Consider the following 22,746-nt stretch of genomic DNA (forward strand, 5'->3'; position numbering starts at 1 on the left):
GTTTTGAATAAATCTTTGTTTTGACGAAGCCAATCTCCACAGCAGGAGTCCTGCATATGGTATTTCCTATTTTATGTGTATAGACACACACACATACATTTATCTACATATCATTTTGATATGTAGCAAGAAAAAGCTCATAAAACAAGTGTTTCATTCACACTACATGCCATGCTTTCCTTTCATTATTCCTCTTTGCTATTTTATTCTGCTCCACATATCATATTTAAACTTGTCATGAATCTTCTCTCCCCAAAATTGTCTACAAGATCAGAAACAATTTAAATTCCACCAGTATGGCCAAACAAATGCATAGTTCATAAACGCCAATTACAAGTGAAAATGTCTGTTTCTTTTGACAAACTGAAAAAAAGTTCATTTTCATAACTGCTAAAGATTTCTTTCAGCTTCCTGTCATCTGCGTTTCTCTGTATCATTCCTAGGAAAGCACCGAGAACACACCGTCTTTACTCACAGTTACACTGCTCACATACGTAGATTTTTCCTTCTAAAGCTTCCGTTTCTGTAAATTTGGCCAACATTTCAGTAACCAGACATGGCTGAGACGCAATATCTTTTCCACTGCATTGATATCTTTCTGGAAACTCCAATGACAAGTCCCAGAAAGGTTCTATGGTATTGGATTTGTTGTCACATGCAAGACATGTAACCTGCAAATGAGAATGAGTTCCTAAGATTATAATCTTTCCGTCAAAACATTAACTCTTTTCACTAGAGATCACTGCCAATAAATAAGCTTTTCTCATGAAAATGCACCATTAGAATTCTGAATAATCTGCCTTATATTCTTGTCAGGAAATCTTTCCTTATGATTTTTCCTTCCAAAAGACTGTTATCAGAGCCATCATGAATTGGTTGCTTTAACTACTGGGCATTCAAAAAGCTCTAAGGGCATTAAATTTAGGCAAAAATCCAAACTGTGGACACACTGAATAGAAACACATGATGTATATGTATACATAGAAACATACATATGATGTATATTCACATGCATTAAATTTAATGTATTTATGTCATTAGGCTTGAGGTTCCTCACTGTTTCTCCTTCATCTTTTTTTTTGAGATGGAGTCTCGCTCTGTCCCCAGTGCCAGGGTGCAATGGCGCAATCTCGGCTCACTGCAACCTCCGGCTCTCAAGTTCAAGCGATTCTCCTGCCTCAGCCTCCTGAGTAGCTGGACTACAGGCGCAGCTATCACAAACCCAGCTAATTTTTCTGTTTTTAGTAAAGACGGGCTTTCGCCATGTTGGCCAGGATGGTCTTGAACTCCTGACTTTAGGTGATCCGCTCACCTCGGCCTGCCAAAGTGCTGGGATTACAGGCATGAGTCACCATGCCCGGCCTCTCCATCTTTTGCTGATTTTTCTTCCTAAACCCAAATACTACAACCTCTTAACCCAATCCAATCTTAACCATATTACAAGTAAAATACTATCTTTTCATTAGGCAGATTTTGAGACCCTGACAACTGATAATTTAAAAAGACAAGACATGTGACATAAATAATGATGTCATACTCCTATTTAAAGCAAACATCACATTAAAATCTCCATCCAAACACAGAAAACACAAAAAACATGGAGCTGTTTTAACAACTTACACAGGTAACGTAGCAACCGGAAAGGAAATGAGTAGTAACTTCAGTGAAACATTCAGCAGGATTTAATACCAACAAACACTGCACATAACTGAAGACAGACTCCACGAACTAACAATTCACATATGATATGAAATATTATAAAGAACCTCTTTCATACAAGCTATTGCTCTGGCACAGGCAACGAAATAAAGAAGCCAGTTCTAATACAGATTTTAGATTTCACAAATTGACACAAAGAACTCTCCTGGTGTTTATAGTCTAAGGACTCAGTAGTGCCAGGGCCAGACATTTTGAGGATTTTCTCGAATTAAACAAAAACAAAAACAAAAGCAAAAACACACAAAAAGCTATCCCAGTCTGAGTGTAGTGGCTCATGCCTGTAATCCCAGCACTTTGAGAGGCCAAAGCGGGAGGACCGCTTGAGCCCAGGAGTTTGAGACCAGCCTGGGCAACACAGTGAGACCTTGTCTCTATAAAAAATAAATAAATAAAAAGGAAAAGCCATTACAGCAACCAATTGTCTTAAATCTCCTGAGAACCAGTTCCATAAGAGTGTATTAAAGAAAGAGAAGCAAAAAGCTGGTACAATAATTTTTATTAATTTCAAAATTCATTTATAATGGAAAATACAAGCACAGAGCCACTCTCATACTACTGGAAATATATATATATATATATAAATATATTTTATATATATATAGAAATATATATATATATATAGAAAAGAAAATCACTTTCTGGAAAGAACTTTGTCACCAAGTATCCAGAAGTCTTACTCTGACAAAGTCAACTTCCAGGACTCTGTCATAAGGAAATCAAAAAGTTAATTGATGACATTATAATAATGAAAAAAATTAACAACAGTCAACAATAAGGGAATGGTTAACTAAGTTATGGTATAAACATACAATGTGGCCAGGCACGATGGCTCATGCCTGTAAGCCCAGCACTTTGGGAGGCTGAGGCGGGCGGATCACGAGGTCAGGAGATCGAGACCATCCTGGCTAACACGGTGAAACCCCATCTCTACTAAAAATACAAAAAAATTAGCCAGGCATGGTGGCGGACGCCTGTAGTCCCAGCTACTCGGGAGGCTGAGGCAGGAGAATGGTGTGAACCCAGGAGGCGGAGCTTGCAGTGAGCCAAGATTGTACCACTGCACTCCAGCCTGGGCAACAGAGTGAGACTCTGTCTCAAAAAAAAATTGTTAAACAGCAGAAATATACCAAAAAAACACAAAAAATTATGAACATTGAAATGTTTTGAAAAGAATGATGAAATATTTTTAATTACTGGAAAATCATTACAATATTAAATGGGAAAAGCAGGTAAATGCAAAATGATCAATTATGGGAAAAAATATGTATATATGTGCAGGAGAAAAAAAGACTAGAAGAAAATATACCAAAATATTGATAGTTTTACCTATGGATTGTGGGGTTATAGGATTAGAGAATGATTTTTCTTTTCTTCTATATAGATTTCCTATATTATATAGGTTTCCTGCAACTACATGTTGCATTCTGTAATAGTGTATTTTAAAACTTTTGCATAAAAAGGAAATGACAGAGAAAGATGGAGAAGTAAAATTGCATGTTAACACAAGTACAATTCTTATTTGCTAATTAACTCAAAGTCTTTGCATTTCTGAAACACTGAAAAATAAACTTCATAGATATTCCTTAAGAAGAATTACATCTGAAATATTTAAACAACATTCTAGGAAAGTATGCTATAAAAACAAAAGATGGACTTATTACAATGAAAGTTGAACTGAAGAAAAGAGGCAGGTGTGCAGGGGGAAGGAAATGACCTAAAAGCCTAATAGCTTCAGTTATAAAAAAAAATTTGTTTAAATCTATGTGTTATGGGAAAGTAGAGAGCCTTACGTCTATTAATATTTCACCAGTAAGTCCACTCAGCATAGAGAACCTTTACTTAGAAGATTCTGGTTTTGTAGTCTACCTTATCATGACAAAGGAAACTTTTGAGCAGTAATTAAAATAAAAGAAAATCATTTAAAATTATTCTAGATGGAATCACTTTTGTTTACCTTAAAATTTCCCTACCTATTGTTAAAGCTTTCAGACCATGACCCTTTGGTTTTATAGGAAGTCCTCCAGGGCTACTCCTTGGTCCCTGAAATTGCTCAAGTATGCACCATTTTCTTTCTTTCTTTCCTTTATTTATTTATTTTTTCTGAGACAGTGTCTCGCTCTGTCACCCAGGCTGGAGTGCCATGGCACAGTCTCAGCTCATTGCAACCTCCACCTCCTGGGTTCAAGTGATTCTCCTGACTCAGCCTCCCAAGTAGCTGAGATTACAGGCGTCTGCCACCACACTCAGCAAACTTTTGTATTTTTAGTAGAGACGGGGTTTCACCATGTTAGTCAGGCTGGTCTTGAACTCCTGACCTCAGGTGATTCACCTGCCATGGCCTTCCAAAGTGCTGGGATTACAGGCATGAGCCCCCGCGCCAGGCCATGTGCACCATTTCCATTCCCAGTATAGCAGCATCTTTAAATCTGTTCCCTCTGGGATTAAACCCTCCTCTTCTCAATCCCTCAGATAATGAATGTAATACTGGTAACCTAGAGATCTCCGTCTCCTGATTTCTCCCTCCCTCCAAAAGCTTTTGATACCATGGATGTAAAACTACTTCCAATGATTCATGAAAGAAGGAATTGTAAATGAGTGAGCTGACTTCTCTACACATATTTATAAAAACAATCTATTTTGACCTGAAAATCGTACTAGCTTAACACACTAGATGTACATAGAATATGCCTTTTTATAGGCTACACTTTATGAACTCCCAATGATGAAAATAAGATTTAAAAAAATCCATACCTGACTGAGAAGTTGTCCATGAAAAATGTTATTTACAACATTCAGAACTTGTTTGATGAGTTTCCTTTGAGAAGTGGGGATAAGAGCTGGTAAACTGGTACCGGTTGTCTCTAATTCATGTTGTATTTTATCTAAAAGTTCACAAAGAAATTCCTGAGCATCTTGTTGGGCATAACCACGAAAGGCAGGAATGAGTCTCCACACTGAGTGTAGCATAGCAAATGGTGAGACCAACGCCCACTTTCCAGACCACATGACTTGGAACAAAGTATGCAATTCATGACAAAGAGAAAGGTACTGTGAAGTTGGCTCCCTTGGCTGAATAAGTTCCATCTTTCTACTTTTTGATGCTCCACCACTTAGTCCTGATGACAGACTTGATTGTCTGGAGCGAACAAAACCTGTATCTTTTTCTTGACATTCATTCATTTGATATACTACTGTATCTGTGACTGGTGGATGCTTACAGAAAGATCTTTTCTTCTCACTAGCAGTCACAGCCAGCCATTGGTTCAGATCAAGCTTTAAAAAACATTGTCGAAAAATAAGTAAATGACTCAACACCTGAAGAACAGAATTCATATAGCAAGTATTCCCCAAATTTCTCAATCCTGTTACACCAGGAGTTACTATTGGCCTTCGTTTAACTGAGGAGTCATTGATTTTTTGAGATCTTTCATCTTCTGAGGTAGAGAGTACTTTATCTTTTGCTGTTGATGCTGGCATTTGTGCTGGCACCTGAACAGGAACTATTTCTATTATGGTCGACTGAGCGAGCCCTTGTAAACGTAAACTCTTTCTTGGAGGCATACTTTCCAATTCTGCTGTAACTTGATACTCTAATTCTTGCCGTCTTCGCTTTACTTCTCTTTTTACTACTAATTTTTCCTGAAATTGTTCTTCTTGCTTTTTTCTTCCAATGGGTGATTGTTCAAACCATGTTCGAAAGATTTTACCCATTAATATCCTTCTCCTGTGCCAAAGAGCAGTATACATTTGATCTTCATTTTGAAGCAGAGATTGCGCACCGTCATATAAGAAATAAGAATCATCACTTGTACCCATGGACCGTAAAACCATCCCACTACGAGTCATGCAGTGATAATTTTGACTTTTGATTGCACTTAATGTACTCCGTAGTAACTTCAGGTCTCCAGTTGCATTATCATTCAGAACATAATCGTCACAAAGGTAACAAAAAACATACATATCATTCACCTCCAATGCAACAGGATGACTGCTTTCTTGAAAGTGCTTGAGTGCATGCTCTTCAATATATCTTCCACAGGCAACATGGGAGCAGCTAAGGCAAGCCCAAATGGACTCGGTTGTGTTGCAGTCCACACAGTGCCATTTCTGAGGGTTGAGGCTGGAATGGTCTTGAGCAAGCCGCAGCTGCCCAACATGTTTGCACTTATCCATTGTTAGCATTTATTTAGTCTAGCTGAGAAACGCATAATCCAAACAAGTCTCTGTTCACAACACTTGAAGCATCTGAAAACTAAACAGAACAATGTCGAGTATTAATAAAAACAAGACGCCAATATTTTTCATATTTTTCCCAAGCATAATAAAGATTTGTGTCCTTTGCTCCCAATTTCCAGGCTGTTATAATACCATTGGCAGTTCTCACATTTCCCTTGCTCTAGACTTCCCTGATTTCACATCTACCTTGCTCTGAAAGCACAGACACTTCACTTTCTCTAATGAGTCACCTTTAACTTTTGTTTTTAACTTTCTGCCACCATCTAGTGGTGAAAAATGGGTAGTAATCACTTTCCACTGAAATAGCTTAAGATCTATCCTTTTTACCCAGCAGTCTGAGGGCAGTTTCCAAAACTACATTTCTTTTTCGTTTTGTTTTGTTTTGAGACAGAGTCTTGCTCTGTGGCCCAGGATAGAGTGCAGTGGTGCAATCTCAGCTCACTGCAACCTCTGCCTCCTGGGCTCCCATGATTATTGTGTCTTGGCCTCCAAGTAGCTGGGATTATAGGCATGCACCACCACGTACAGCTAATTTGTTTTTCATATTTTTACTAGAGACAGGGTTTCGTCATGTTGCCCAGGCTGGTCTTGAACTCCTGAGCTCAGGTCATCTATCCACCCTGGCCTCCCAAAGTACTGGGATTGCAGGCATGAACCACTGTGCCTGGCCCCTTTTCTTAAAGACTGGGGTTGGCAAGACCCAAATATATCTCACTAATATTTATAAACATTCTGAGCCCTATGCAGAGTTAATAAAGCATAATCAAATAAGAAAGGAGTTTTAAGGCAGAAAAACGTTAAATGTATGATTTTGAGCAAATGTTTTAACTTCTCTAAACCATACCAACTTCAATTGAATTGTTGAAGAACTGAGAGATAATATTTATCTGACACACGGTAAATGCTCAGTAAATGGTAGTTTTAATTGTAGCTACAGCGAAAAATTACCCTATTTAAATAAATAATATTAGATATTCTATTTAATTACCATTAAACTTATTTTTTTCCATTGGGTAAATCAATAATTGCCTTTAATTCATAGCTCTGTAACATACTCTGAGGCTGAACAGACTTGACAGGTGGCTTTAGGGAAAGAGAAAGACAGAAGAGGAGAAAGTGCTCTTGTATTTGAATATTCTCAGGAACATACAAGGAAATAAAGAGAAAAAAAAGAAGAATATGAAGAGGGTAGCAATAAGCTTGTATCACATTCTAGCAGGCCTAAGCCTATCTGAAATTATAAGCTTATTTAAAAAAAAAAAAAGCTTACGTGATTTTTGACACAGAACTTGTTCCTTTACCAGTTAAAGTCAGGAACACTTCTGCTCTAAGTTATTTACATGTAATGAACAGAAATCTTATTTAAAAAGTCGTGATCACAAAACACCTTTTTCATTGTAATACAAATCAAAGACAAATTTCAGGGTTTGAGTGGAGACCTAGTTACGGAACACTAAAAACACCCTATGTATCATGACCAAGGCATTAAATTTTTAGGGCAGTTGAAACTGTGAATTTCAATGGTACCTGCAAGTGCCACCTCCAGGCCTCAGGAAAACTGCAAAAGCAGTTGATATTTGGTTCCTTCCCACCTGTTTTTGTAAAATCTCATAATCGTTCCTTAATTTTTAGGTATCAGGTACTGACCAGTCCCAACTCTCACATGTTCACGTTTCTTTCTTTTTTTTCTTTTTCTTTTTTCTTTTTTTTTTTTTTTTTTTTTTTTGAGACAGGGTCTTGTTATGTCACCTAGGCTGGACTGCAGTGGTGCAGTCTCAGCTCACTGCAACCTCCACCTCCTAGGTTCAAGCGATTCTCCCACCTCAGCATTGCCGGTAGCTGAGACCACAGGCATGTGCCATTACGCCTGGCTAATTTTTGTATTTTTGGTAGAGACATAGTTTCACCATGTTGCCCAGGCTGGAACTCCTGGCCTCAATTGATCCACCCTCCTCAGCCTCCCAAAGTGCTAGGATTACAGACATGAGCCACCGTGCCCGGCCCCCATGTTCACACACGTTTTAAGTGCACATTTTAAATTTACTTCTCTCTCTCAAAGTTTCCAGAGGTTTAAAATCTGGTCAAATATGCTATTTTATTAGAACACCTAGGATTTGACAATAGTTGCTAATGGTAAAAGTGAGACATCAGTGATTAATATATTCCACTATCCCATACCTTCCTGTACTGAGGCAAGAAACCTTGGAGTCATCCTTGACTCTCTCTCTCTCTCAATCTATCCTTCAGGAAAAATGGTTGACTCTACCTTCAAAATATACTGAGAATCTGACTTACTTAGTGCCTCTACTGCCACCAACCTGATCCAATCTACAATCAAGTCCTACCTGGATTACTGCAGTAAGGCTCCCAGATGTTCTCTCCACTTCTGTCCTTACTGCCACGAATGGTCTACTCTCAACACACAGTAGCACGGTCTGCATCTAGACCTAAACAACCACTTTAGGAGTTCCTTGCTGTAGTCCTCCTCCATTAATGTGTAGTCAGCAAGGCCAAGGACATGTGGCCACCTGAAGTCTGCACACACCAGCAACTCCCCTTCTAGAGCCACTTGCTGGTACCTGGGACTCAGAGAATTACTTGCCCTAATCATCCCCAAGCTTGCTTCTAGGGCCTATGAGCAACATAGAGCCACTGAAGAAATCTGTAAAGGAGAATGATACGATCAGATCTGTGGGTTACAGAGGGATCTGAATTACAAAGAGCTCTGGAGAAGAGATGAGTGATAAGAGAGACTAACAGTCCAGAAATTATAAGGAAATTAAAGCTGCAGGAGTATAGCAGTTTTGAAGAAGGGGCAGAGGTAGAATTAGTGCTTAATAAACATTGGTTGAGAGAACTTACTCAATTTGGAGGTTAAGGGAAGAATCTAGGGCTCTATATTACCTTTGATTCAAAATGGATAAAATAAAGAACGCAGAGAAAATTTAGTTAAACATGTTTCTGGTAAATCATAGAAAATAATTTTTATTTTATTTTTTGAGACGAAGTCTCACTCTGTTGCCGAGGCTGGAATGCAGTGGTGCTATCTTGGCTCACTGCAATCTCCACCCCCCGGGTTCAAGCGACTCTCCTGCCTCAACCTCCCAAGTAGCTAAGATTACAGGCACACGTCACCATGCCCAGCTAATTTTTGTATTTTTAGTAGAGATGGGGTTTCACCATGTTGGTCAGGCTGGTCTTGCGCTCCTGACCTCATGATCCGCCTGCCTTGGCCTCCCAAAGTGCTGGGATTACAGGCGTGAGCCACCATGCCAGGCCAAAAATAATTATTAGTTCAACATCCTTGCAGAGATGAAGAAGGAAATGCCAGCATTTACTCTCAAAAAAGATCATTTCATTCCAAAATTTTAAAGATGTAGAATGAGTTAACACCTTCAGAAAAGGCTCAATAGAAAAAAGTCTGGTGATAATACATACATTTATTCTGAGGTTATCTCTGGGTAATGGGACTGCAAATTCTGTACTTTCTTTATTAATCTATACTTTCAAAATTGTAAAAATAACGTTTTAAAGAAAAGCAACTCAGATAGTGTTATGTATGTGTTAAATTGTACACTAGCCTCTTTACTCCTTTCTCTACTCTGCAAATAAATTCCCTTGAATACAAAAAAAGTGCTTGTTTCATTGAAGCTGTTGCTAAAAAATCTATTTAGATAATAAAGTACTTGACCTTCAAAAGAAGTGGCATCTATAATTAAACACATCATTCTATTTATACAGAATTGTGAAAAGGGTGAAATCTTGATTAGATGTCATCTGAGAGACATCACGGTAGAAGAGAGGTATTACAGGAAAATGGTTAGTGAGCACACCCTGGAATCTATATACCCGAGTTTAACACTTGACAGGATTTACTATGTGACCATAAACTATGTGCTAGATACCTCAGTTTTCTTATCTGTAAAGTAACAGTGGTAATAATACCAATAGGGTTGTTGAGGGAATTAACTTAGAACAACTCCTGGCACTTAATAATATGGCCCTCAGTACATCTTAGCTGCCAATAGTAATAAAATAATAATAAATTATTATTATAAATGCTAGTTTCCTTCTAGTTGATCACTTTTAGCCAGGGATTCCTTCTTCTCAGCCAAATGTGTACTAAGACCAACCAAGGTGCTAAGAGATAATCAAGATGTTAGCTAAGAATTAAGGTCTGACCTCTCCCAGGGGTATTTGCATTTTAAAAGGGGGTCTCTCAAAGATAAGACCTTTTTAAAAATAGAAAGACGTGAAACCAGCATAGTGGAATGACAGATCACGAGATTAATATTTTAGGGTAGGGGGCCCACTTACCCTGTCTACTTACGAAAGAAATCAGTAGGGGGTGGACAACAGAGGCAACGGCACAGAGGAAAGCAGGAGCTGCAGAGCCAGGCTGCTGTCCCCAGAGATCTCCAGTTTGCACTCCTGCCTGGAGCTGAAGCTCAGACAGTTACTAGGGTATCCCCAAAGGGGCCTCACCACACAAAGATCTAAGAGCTTGGATGAAAGAAAGGAGGATGGTAGTATTTTCTTGACACTTTCTATTTTCCTCTACTGGGTTCAGAGCACCTCTTTTCATTTGCTAATCCACCGCTGTGAACTATGCATTAGCTCCGGCATCAGCAGATTGGATGTCTGATTTTTGGCAGCATATTCATTTTAAAGAGGTATTCATTTCAAAGAGGTATTACCTGACAAAACATTTTTATATCCCTCATGCAGATTCTGACAAAATATTACCTGTACCAATATAATAGCACCGTACAAATAGCATGCTTGGAATGGAATCTATAAGGATTAAAACTATCTGCGCTATCATTCTCATGCATTTAAAAACTGTTACACACTTGAAATCCAAATTAGTAGCTATCAAATGGCTTCTTTTTCTGCTTTTTATTTTTCCATCAGTGTGACTTGTCAATGAAATGGCTTTTTAAACACCAAATATACTATTTTCATTTTTAAAAATAGATGTATTTACAAATATTCTAAAAGCTTTTTATCATTCTTCAGTGCAAAAAGACAATAAAAAATTTAATTTGTTCAAAGAAAGCCATTCAAGCTCTTCATACTTTTCCTTTTTTTTTTTTTTTTTGAGACAGAGTCTCGCTCTGCCGCCCAGGCTGGAGTGCAGTGGCGTGATCTTGGCTCACTGCAAGCTCCGCCTCCCGGGTTCACGCCATTCTCCTGCCTCAGCCTCCCGAGTAGCTGGGACTACAGGCGCCCACCACCTCGCCCGGCTAGTTTTTTTGTATTTTTTAGTAGAGACGGGGTTTCACTGTGTCAGCCAGGATGGTCTCGATCTCCTGACCTCGTGATCCGCCCGTCTCGGCCTCCCAAAGTGCTGGGATTACAGGCTTGAGCCACCGCGCCCGGCCAATACTTTTCATACCTATGACTGAGCATGCATTTTAAAAATTCCTTTCAGCAAATCTCTGAAGTTAAATAACTATATTTGACTTATTGAAAACTAATTTTATGTAGAATTATTATATCATTGAAGCATTTACTAAACAAAAAGCTAAAATGATTAGGAGAGAAACAGATGATCTTCTAAACGGTTTTTAATCAATGGTTTATATCAAACTCCAAAATCAAATAAGACCATAGGTAATATATTTAACTTGTTATAGTTCGACAGCATAAAACTACTTATACTCACCACAGTGAGGACTCTCTGAAATTAATTTCTATCTACTCAAATTATAGCCGTTTGTAACCTACAACCCAGAGTTTAGCATGTAGTATAATATCTTCCTGTTGTATTTTTGTAGCTCTTCAAACCTCTTCTGATAACGAACTCATCCTACAGAGGTTCCAACAGAGGTCTGATCATCAGTTCTGGATAGCTGACTACCCAGACTTTATCCTTAGCCCTGACCTTTCTGAACCAGTCTCAGGCAAAACCCAAAGTCAGCTTACCTATGTATCTTACCTTCCCAAATTAGCTTTCTATCTGGTATTTTTCTCTAACAGATACTATATTATCATTCTAGGACCTAGGCTAGAAATCTTAAGGATTTTCTTTACTCTTCCCTTCCACCTTTTTTTTTTTTTTTAACTGAAGTTTCATTCTTTTTGCCAAGGCTGGAGCGTAATGACATGATCTTGGCTCACTGCAACCTCAGCCTCCCGGGGTCAAGTGATTCTCCTGCCTCAGCCTCCCAAGTAGCTGGGATTACAGGCATGCGCCACCACGCAAGGCGAATTTTGTATTTTTAGTACAGATGGGGTTTCACTATGTTGGCCAGGCTGGTCTCGAACTCCTGACCCAGGTGATCCACCCACCCTCGGCCTCCCAAAGTGCTGGGATTACAGGCATGAGCCACCAAACCCTGCTTTCCCTCCCATCTTTTCTATTCCTATATACTTAGGGTTATTGTTCCCTAAGTCTCTATTACTTTTCATTTCCACAGCTATCACTCTCATGGATTTTATTATATTGTTCCTGGAGCACAATATTTTGGTAGCCTCCAAACTGGTCTCTCATCATCTGGGCTCTCTCCTCCATACTACCCCACCAAATTAACCTTCAAGTTTGCTCTGAGCCTTTAACTCTTTTTTGATGAAAAAATTATAATTTTAATTTCCTCATTATGAAAGCAAAATATATTCATTACAGAAAAATTGGGAAAGAGAAGAAAACAAATTCCCCCTGATCTCACCATACAGAAGTAGCAATTTAAAAAATGTTTTATTTTTTTAAAATTCTAGTAAAATACACATAACAAAATGTATCTTCACCACTTTTAACTGTACAGTATAGTAGTGTTACATACATTTACTTTGTTGCACAACCATCCATTCCATAACTCTTTGCATCTTGCAAAGCTTAAACTCTGTGCCTAATAGGCACAATAATAACCCACTCTCTGCTCCCTCAGCTTGTGTGAACCTTTAACTCTTGTACTTAAAATCCTCCAATGGTTCCCTGTAGTTCAATAATGCAGAGGCTTTTGAACTTTGAGACTCAAAAATTTTACCTCACACCCCAGTAAATAGATGTACACACATAACACACACACTCTGGAACAAATGCTTTACAAACAATCCTTAAAAGAACAACGTGCCGGGTGCGGTGGCTCATGCCTGTAATCCCAGCGCTTTGGGAGGCCGAGGTAAGGCAGATCACGAGGTCAGGAGATCGAGACCATCCTTGCTAACATGGTGAAATCCCATCTCTACTAAAAATACAAAAAATTAGCCAGGTGTGGTGGCAGGCGCCTGTAGTCCCAGCTACTCGGGAGGCTGAGGCAGGAGAATGGCGTGACCCCAGAAGGTGGAGCTGGCAATGAGCCGAAATCATGCCACTGAACTTTAGCCTGGGCAACAGAGCAAGACTCTGTCTCAAAACAAACAAACAAACAAAAAGAATAATGTGCCGGGCGCGGTGGCTCAAGCCTGTAATCCCAGCACTTTGGGAGGCCGAGGCGGGTGGATCACGAGGTCAGGAGATCGAGACTATCCTGGCTAACATGGTGAAACCCCGTCTCTACTAAAAATACAAAAAACTAGCCGGGCGTGGTGGCGGGCGCCTGTAGTCTCAGCTACTTGGGAGGCTGAGGCGGGAGAATGACGTGAACCCGGGAGGCGGAGCTTGCAGTGAGCCAAGATCACGCCACTGCACTCCAGCCTGGGAGACACAGCGAGACTCCATCTCAAAAAAAAAAAAAAAAAAAAAAAAAAAAAAGAATAATGTATTCTGGGCCAGGCGTGGTGGCTCACGCCTGTAATCTCAGCACTTTGGGAGGCCAAGGTGGGTAGACCATTTGAGGTCAGGAGTTCAAGACCAGCCTGGCCAACATGGTGAAACCCGCCTCTACTAAAAATACAAAAAATTAACCGAACATGGTGGCAGGCACCTATAATTCCAGCTGCTGCCCAGGAGGCTGAGGCAGAATTGCTTGAACCTGGGAGGCAGAAGTTGCAGTGAGCCGAGATCACAAGACCACGCCACTGCACTCCAGCCTGGGCAACAGAGTGAAACTCTGTTTCAAAAAAAAAAAAAAAAGAATAATGAATTACGGCTGGGCACAGTTGCTCATGCTCAGAATATAAAGTCCTAGCAATTTGGGAGGACGAGGTGGGCAGATTGCTTGAGCTCAGGAGTTCGAGACCAGCCTGGACAACATAGTGAAACAAAATATGCAAAAATTACCTGGCACAGTTGCGTGTGCCTATAAGCCCAGCTACTCTGGAGGCTGAGGTGGGAGGATCACTTGAGCCTGGAGAGGTCGAGGCTGCAGCAAGCCATGATGGTGCCACTGCACTGCAGCCTCAGCAAAAAAGCAAGACCTTGTCTCAAAAAAAAACAAAATAAAAAAAAGTATGCTATTTCCTGCTTCATTTAAAAACTACTGATTGCAACTAATTTCATAACAGTTTGACAAATATTTCAATAAAAACATATACATCTGTCAGTCTTCCTTTCAAAATCCTCCACAATCAGATTCTAACCTATCTTCACCTTATTACCCTTCTACCTGTCATGCACGCCAGCCAAAAAGTCAGCCCCAGCTAATTTTCAGAACTCATCTTCATCCTCCAAGGTCCAACTCCTTCATAAACTCTTTGGTCAAAAACAATATCTTCTCTATTTTTTTTTTTTTTGAGACAGGGTCTCACTCTGTTGCCCAGGCTGGACTGCAGCCTGTTGTTGCAGGCTCAAGTGATCCTCCCACTTCAGCCTCCCAAGTAGCTGGGATTACAGGCGTGTGCCACAATGCCTGGCTAAGGTATATATTTTTTGTAGAGATGGGGTTTCATCATTTTTCCCAGGCTGGTCTCAAACTTCTGGTCTCAAGTGATCCTCCTGCCTTGGCCTTCCAAAATGCTGGGGTTATAGGCATGAGACACTACGCCCAGGCTTCTCTCATTTCTTTTAAAGGACTTTGGATTGTGCTAACATTATGTCACTTGCCAAATGTGAATCCTTGTGTTACTCTGCCACCTATTGGGTAGGCTCCTTATGGTCAGGAAAAGACTATAACCCAAACATCATTTTTTTTTTTTTTTTTTTTGAGACGGAGTCTTGCTCTGTTGCCCAGGCTGGAGTGCAGTGGCGCGATCTCGGCTCACTACAAGCTCTGCCTCCCGGGTTCACGCCATTCTCCTGCCTCAGCCTCCCGAGTAGCTGGGACTACAGGCGCCCACCACCACGCCCAGCTAATTTTTTGTATTTTTTAGTAGAGACGGGGTTTCACCATGTTAGCCAGGATGGTCTCGATCTCCTGACCTCGTGATCCACCCACCTCGGCCTCCCAAAGTGCTGGGATTAAAGGCGTGAGCCACCGTGCCCAGCCTCAAACATCATCTTTTAACCTAAAAATTCTCTCATGGCTTTATGAAGATTGTATAGATGTATAGCTATATTTTTTCAGGCTACCATATTGTTGGAGCAACCAACTAGTATTAACTGCAGGTCATCCTCTTTATAATATTTGAATCAGAGGTTGAAAAGAGGCCAGGCACGGTGGCTCACGCCTGTAATCCCAGCACTTTGGGAAGCCAAGGTGGGCAGATCACCTGAGGAGTTTGAGACCATCCTGGCCAACATGGTGAAAACCCTGTCTCTACTAAAAATACAAAAATTAGCCAGTTGTGGTGGTGGGCACCCATAATCCCAGCTACTCGGGAGGCTGAAGCAGGAGAATCGCTTGAACCCTGGAGGCAGAGGTTGCAGTGAGCCACTGCACTCCAGCCTGGGTGGCAGAGCAAGACTCCATCTCAAAAAAACAAACAAAAAAAAACAGGTTGAAAATAGTAAGTCATCAGCTAGGCATGGTGGCTCACGCCTGTAATTCCAGCACTTTGGGAGGCCGAGGAGGGTGAATCACGAGGTCAGGAGATTGAGACCATCCTGGCTAACACGGTGAAACCCCGTCTTTACTAAAAAATATAAAAAATTAGCCGGGTGTGGTGGCAGGTGCCTGTAGTCCTAGCTACTCGGGAGGCAGAGGCAGGAGAATGGTGTGAACCCAGGAGGCAGAGCTTGCAGTGAGCCAAGATTGGGCCACTGCACTCCAGCCTGGGCAACAGAGCGAGACTCCAACTCAAAAAAAAAAAGAAAAAGAAAATAGTAAAGTCCTGCCTGGCGCTGTGGCTCATGGCTGTAATTCCAGCACTTTGAGAGGCTGAGGCAGGTGGATCACTTGAGGTCAGGAGTTCGAGACCAGCCAGACCAACATGGTGAAATCCTGTCTCTACTAAAAATACAAAAATTAGCCGGGTGTGATGGCACGCAACTGTAGTCCCAGTTACTTAGAAGGCTGAGTCAGGAGAATCACTTGAACCCGGGAGGTGGTGGTGGTTGCAGTGATCCGAGATTGCGCCACTGCAGGAGTCCAGCCTGGGTGACAGAGTAAGGCTCCATCTCAAAAAAAAAAAAAAGGAAAAGAAAATAGTAAGTCCCAAACTGCGCAACATAGCAAGACCCTGTCTCTACAAAAAAAGAAGAAAGAGACAAGAGAGATGTTTTTGCAGTAATATAGTAAGATCTCATCTCTATTCAAATAATTTAAAAAATCCACACGTGGCAGTGCGTGACTATAGTCCCCAGCTACTTGAAAGCTACTGAAAGAATTACTGAAAAATCAGAGGGGTAGCTAAATTTTTTTTACCACAAAAACGAACATTCCGGGCCAGGTGCAGTGGCTCATGCCTGTAATCCCAGCACTTTGGGAGGCCGAGGCGGGCGGATCACAAGGTCAGGAGATCCAGACCATCCTGGCTAACACGATGAAACCCTGTCTCTACTAAAAATACAAAAAAAAATTAGCCAGGTGTGGTGGCGAGTGCCTGTAGTCCCAGCTACTCAGGAGGCTGAGGCAGGAGAATGGCGTGAACCCAGGAAGTGGATCTTGCAGTGAGCCGAGATTGCGCCACTGCACTCCAGCCAGGGAGACAGAGGGAGACCCCGTCTCAAAAACAAACAAACAAAAAAACAAAAACCAAAACAAAACAAAAACAAATGACATTCCACTGTAAATTTTAGTTATCTTTGACATAATAAACTTTTCAGCCGGCCACTCCCTTTCGACCTCAGTTTATGAAGATACTTGGAAAGAAAGCATGGAAAGGGACTATACAGCTGTAAGCCCTGGAGGTTCTTACAAGAGGATATCAGGTACCAAAGGTCAATGGTATGAATAATGTAATATAGATCTAATTGGTGTAATTAGTAGCTCAATTTTCGGATCCCTTCTTTAAAAAATATTTTAATGAAAGTCAGGAAATTACCATGAAGAATAAACACACACAAAAAAAGCCAAATTAAATTACTATTTAATAAAGTGACAGAATGAGGGAAATGGCTGAAATACATTCCTAAAAAGAATTATTCGGCCGGGCGCGGTGGCTCAAGCCTGTAATCCCAGCACTTTGGGAGGCCGAGACGGGCGGATCACGAGGTCAGGAGATCGAGACCATCCTGGCTAACATGGTGAAACCCCGTCTCTACTAAAAAATACAAAAAACTAGCCGGGCGAAGTGGCGGGCGCCTGTGGTCCCAGCTACTCGGGAGGCTGAGGCAGGAGAATGGCGTGAACCCGGGAGGTGGAGCTTGCAGTGAGCTGAGATCCGGCCACTGCACTCCAGCCTGGGCGACAGAGCCAGACTCAGTCTCAAAAAAAAAAAAAAAAAAAAAAAAAGAATTATTCTATATATCTGTATAGTGTGGAAAAACAAAGAAAAAAATTATATGTCAAAATCTGAATAGACACTGAGATAACATTTTCATTCACTATTAAGAAGCTTCCTCCCGCCATAGCTCATACTTAGTCAAATAATCATCATACGATATTTACATTTTATATGTCTTAGTGTCTTATAACCACAATTTTATAAAAATTAAGGTATTTCTAAAATAGCCACGATTTTATAAATATTAAGATTGTTTAAAGTCTTGAAAGACCACAAGTTAAATCTAAACTTCTTAACATGGCACATAAAAGCCTTTAAACTTTGGAATAGTAAATACTTTTTTTTTTTTTTTTCTGTCGCCCAGGCTGGAGGGCAGTGGTGCGATCTCCGGCTCACTGCAAGCTCCGCCTCCCGGGTTCACGCCATTCTCCTGCCCCAGCCTCCTGAGTAGCTGGGACTACAGGCGCCCGCCACCACGCCCAGCTAAGTTTTTTGTATTTTTAGCAGAGACTGGATTTCACTGTGCTAGCTAGGATAGTCTCGATCTCCTGACCTCGTGATCCACCCGCCTCGGCCTCCCAAAGTGCTGGGATTACAGGCGTGAGCCACCACGCCCGGCCACAATAAATACTTTTCTACTCTCATATATGACTAACCACTTCCCAAACATCTTTTGTTAAGATGTTTTTGGCCAGGCACGGTGGCTCAGGCCTGTAATCCCAGCACTCTGGGAGGCCGAGGCGGGTGGATCACAAGGTAAGCAGATCGAGACAATCCTGGCTAACACGGTGAAACCCCGTCTCTACTAAAAAGAGAAAAAATTAGCCGGGCGTGGTGGCGGGTGCCTGTAGTCCCAGCTACTCGGGAGGCTGAGGCAAGAGAATGGCTGCGCCACTGCTCCAGCCTGGGCAACAGAGTGAGACTGTCTCCAAAAAAAAAAAAAAAAAAAAAGATGTTTTTAACAAATCTTACTATGAATGTTTAATTTTTAAAACTTCATAATTGGGATATAAACTATTTTCATAAGAAACGGGCATTCATATTTTACACGAACACATATACATTCTAACTCTATTAAAGAAGAAATGTAAGTACCACTGGGCATAAAATAGAATACATTTAAAAATAAAAGTGTCACAGTAACCATCTCATTAAAAAAAAAAAAAAAAATTGAAATCTCCCAGAGGGAGAATATGTTGACTATTTTAATGAAGATAATTTTTGTAACAAAACATTTTTCTTTAAACAGTAACAAACTAAACAGATCCTCTACAGGCTATTAAAAGTTGTATGATTTGTTATTTTCCATAATAAAAGATAGAAGGAAATGGTAATTTCGGTAGGAAGTAGGTCTTAGGAATTACTAACCACCACAATGCATTTGGATAAGAATGAAAACAACTTTATCCATAGTTTGTAGTAATTAGGGTAAATCTTACCCACTCGTATAAGCAGTTTTCCATTTTCCATTTACTTCACGGAACCACCATAGTATTCTGTCCTCTTAAGAAAAGTTTGTAAAACGCCAAGGGTCAAGCACAGTGCTTGGTACACAGAAAGAGGTTCAATATTTTTGAATGAACAAATTACTGAGCGAATGAACACAATGGGCTCTCAAACCCTCCCTACTCCCTCTTAGGTATGCTATTATGTCCATTGTGTGCTTTGGCACCTCTCCATGTCAATCATGATGTATTTCCTTTCCTTTATCCCTAGAAAGGCCCTGGTTATTCTTTCTTCCTTTAGAGATCTAGAATCTATAATTACCCTGATCTCGCTTGAAACTCCTCATTAAACAATAAAGGACACCCTTTTCCCTTGGGCCTTCCTCACGTCTCTAACATACCTCTCCTGAAGCAAAGATTGAATCTAGTTGAACACGTTGTAAGATAAAGCTACTGAAAGCAGTTTCTGTCTCCAGGTTATTTGAATTTCTCACCCCCATCCCTACTTAACAAGTAATTTTGTTCCAAAACATTTCTCATCGTGTCACATCAACATATTTACACGTCAATCTACTGCAGCTAACTTTGTAACAATGAGAGAAACATTCAGAGTAATACTGAGTATCCTACCATGGGTCTGAAAAATTGAATTCAAATACTCTGTCCGTAAAATGCCTAGACTATGTCATTCTAGCACATCTATGAGCTGATCTAGCAAGTATATTGTTAGACTACAAATTACCTTTTTCCTATGACGTGTAAAACTCCATCAAAAATGAATTCTTCCTAATAAACTTTTTTATGGTGTCTAAAATTGCTGTGAATATCAGTTACAACTTTTACAACGATCTTTTAGCCATAAGGCCATTATTTGTAGAATCCTTCTGTATTTCAGTTATTTGTCACCTATTTAGGCTGGGCCTAATAGCAAAACTGTCCCCCGTTACCAGAGAATTATTCGGGCACACGATTTATTGCCTATCTTGATTAGACTCCTGAGCCCCTGCCCCAGCCTCTGGCTAATCTCCCTGGACCAGACAACTCCATTAGAACCTGGCACCCACGTTTGTTCTGCCTAACACTGCAGGAAGGACAGAGACTTCGAAGCACGTGTTTTGTTTTTTTGTTTTTTTTGGCTACCAAGAAGCCAAATTTCTGTATCCTCTACCATTCAAAACCCCAATTCAGCAAATTTACACAGCGGTTTTTCCTCCACGTTAAGCAGTTAGTCAGCTACTAAAGATACACATATAAAACACAGCCTCTGCCCTCAACCCAATGAGCAGAAAAATTCTCTATGCACAACCAAAACGCTGTAATAGTAAGATTCAAGTGTGTAGAGGAGAAGTTTGGTAGAGTGTATATGACACTTTCTTTTTTTGTAGTAAAGATAAATCTGTAGAAAAGGGAGAAAGACAACTGGCTAGAAAATTTATTTCAAATATCTAACCCAAATCTTCAACAGATTCTACATTTTAAATATTCCAAAAGGTGTACCATTGTATAGTATACTAAATGCGGGTTCATTCATCACTTAAAATTTTTTAAGCTAAAAAAATCTCAAACAATTAACATTTGGGAAGAAAAACACGAAGTAGTCAAAATATTTCAACTTTCTAAACTGTATGCACTGGACTAACTGTTCAATATTAGAATATCTCTACATTTGAATTTGGATAGTCCACAGTGATAACTACTGGACTGAAAAATCTGACATCGAACATATGCAAAACTAATGGCTAGTGTGAAAAAAGCTAGAATGGGGAGAGAAAACTTGAATGTGCCAAAACATTTAAACGCTCTTTAAAATATCCCAAGATGCTAAATTAAGGACAAAACGATTAGAGTTCCAAGAATACAAACTTTCATCTCTTTCAAGGCAACTGAATATTGAATCTCATTGAGATTATGAAATATTCTATAAGCATGTGCTTAACTCCTATTTGGCTTTCCGAATTTCACCACAGTGAACAGCCCATTCTTTTTCCTTGTTTACACCAAATGCTCGTGGTGAACACAACTCAAAATGGAATCCCAGGCCCCAAAAGTCACCAGCCCTACTTCACCCCCACAGGCAGCTACTTAACAGATAATAAAAAATTCAAGTGCAGGACCTGAAGGTCTTATTTCCATGCAAATTTCACAATCCCCGTTACTTGCCCAGATACAATTAAGGCTTAAAAGGTGGCGGGAGTGGGGGACTTGGGGACTGGTCTGAGGAGAAAGTGAACCTCCCAAGGTTCCTAAATGGTTTTGCTTGCAGTATAAAAAATGCGAGAAATTATCCAGCTATCAGTAGAATTTAACAACAGCTCAAACTTGCATTTGAAACAATTACTATATTTCACTTTCTTTTTTCATGGGGGCGGGGAATAGTGTCTTACCTACTCTTAAATTTGAACGTATTAACAGGTTCCCCTCCGCCCACACTGACATATTTCTTATCCCCCATAATGAATTCAGCCATATGGCATTCTTTCCCATCTAAGGCCATCGGGAATGGCTTTAGGAAGCTGATTTTCAAGCACTGGGATCTTTAAGCGGCAGCAGGTGCCGGCAGCGCGGGGACCGATCGATGGAGACGAGACGGGCAAGACGCCGGTAAACCGAGCGCCACAACCGCCCTCCCGAAGCGCCCTGGGGCTTCGAGCATCCCCTCGCGGTAATCCGGGCAGCGGGAAGGATGCGGCTGGACCCGGGCAGTGCGTGCTCCACACAGCACCCAGCCCGCGCCAGCCTCTCCGCGACGCTCGTGCCGGGGTCAGCGCGAAGCCCCTCCGCGTCCTCGAAGCCCTCGCCCGCGCCGGTTCTCTCCCAGCTCGCCCGCTCCAGCCCGCTGCCCCTGGCCGCCGCATCTCCGGGCACTCGTGAGGCGGCCGCCGGGACGGGGCCGAGCACCGCAGAACCCACTGAAACTTCCCAGGGGGCCACTTCAAAATTCGCCGGACCCGTCGCCGCCGCGCGCCCCTCGGCTCGCTCCCCTCCGCGCGCCCGCAGCCCCCGTCTCTCCCTCCCTCAGGACCCCAGCGCCTTGCGCGGCGGGAATACTCCCCCAGGTGCCTCCCGGCCCGGGGGCTGCCGTCGCATGTCCGCTCCCGCAGGGGTCCTCACTCCGCCAGTCGCCGCGGCCCGCGCCCTCGCTCACACTCACCAGCCCGAGCCGGGGCGGCCATCTTAGCGCTCACCCCGGCCCCCCGCCCCCCGGTTCGGCGGCCGCGGCGACCCGGTCCGGCGGCTACGACAGCAGTGACGCGCGGCAGGCCCCGCCCCTCCCACAGCCCCGCCCCCGGGCCGGCTCTGCACGGGCAGGGAGAACCTGCCGGCGGCCGCCTTCCGCGCCTCGTGGGGGGGGGGGTCGGGACCACAGACGGTCCCCAGCGCCGCACGTGGGTCTGCGCCGACAACAAGCACTGCTTCCCCGGGCGGGCTTCGCACCTGTCGTGCCGTCGGAACCCGGGAGGGTAAACCCTGAGTGTCCTGTGTGCCTATGAGCCGCAGAATCATCCACGGACGTCGTTAGTCCTTCCCGGAATTTCTGCGATTTACACAACGTCGAATTGTTTGGCAGAAACGCGTGGCAAATTCCGTTATCTTTAAAACCTTCCCCAATTTACTGGCATAGAAATTCTTACAGAAAACGTTTCCCTCTTGAAGCGACCCCTGGGTGTAACTTCAGTGGGGATGACGGCTGTGAATTGGG

General features: G+C 41.8%; 1 protein-coding gene across 3 annotated transcripts in view; it reads right to left on the bottom strand.

The window, feature by feature from the left end:
• USP44 (ubiquitin specific peptidase 44) overlaps nt 1-22,327 on the bottom strand; it is a 34,391-nt gene extending 12,064 nt beyond the window's left edge. Inside the window, exons 1-3 of one of the 3 annotated variants that reach the window (XM_028829787.2) lie at nt 22,198-22,327; nt 4,471-5,971; nt 476-671 (exon numbers count right to left, since the gene is read on the bottom strand). In XM_028829787.2, coding sequence (XP_028685620.2) covers nt 476-671; nt 4,471-5,901 — 1,627 coding nt within the window. In that variant the 5' untranslated portion in view covers nt 5,902-5,971; nt 22,198-22,327. Of the gene's footprint in view, nt 1-475; nt 672-4,470; nt 5,972-8,300; nt 11,087-22,197 lie in introns of those variants that run through there. The other 2 variants (XM_015152464.3, XM_077954778.1) reach the window with 2 other exon arrangements.
• Nucleotides 22,328-22,746: the final 419 nt, after the last annotated feature.

Source organism: Macaca mulatta, chromosome 11 (genome assembly GCF_049350105.2).
Source record: "Macaca mulatta isolate MMU2019108-1 chromosome 11, T2T-MMU8v2.0, whole genome shotgun sequence".
NCBI lineage: Eukaryota > Metazoa > Chordata > Mammalia > Primates > Cercopithecidae > Macaca > Macaca mulatta.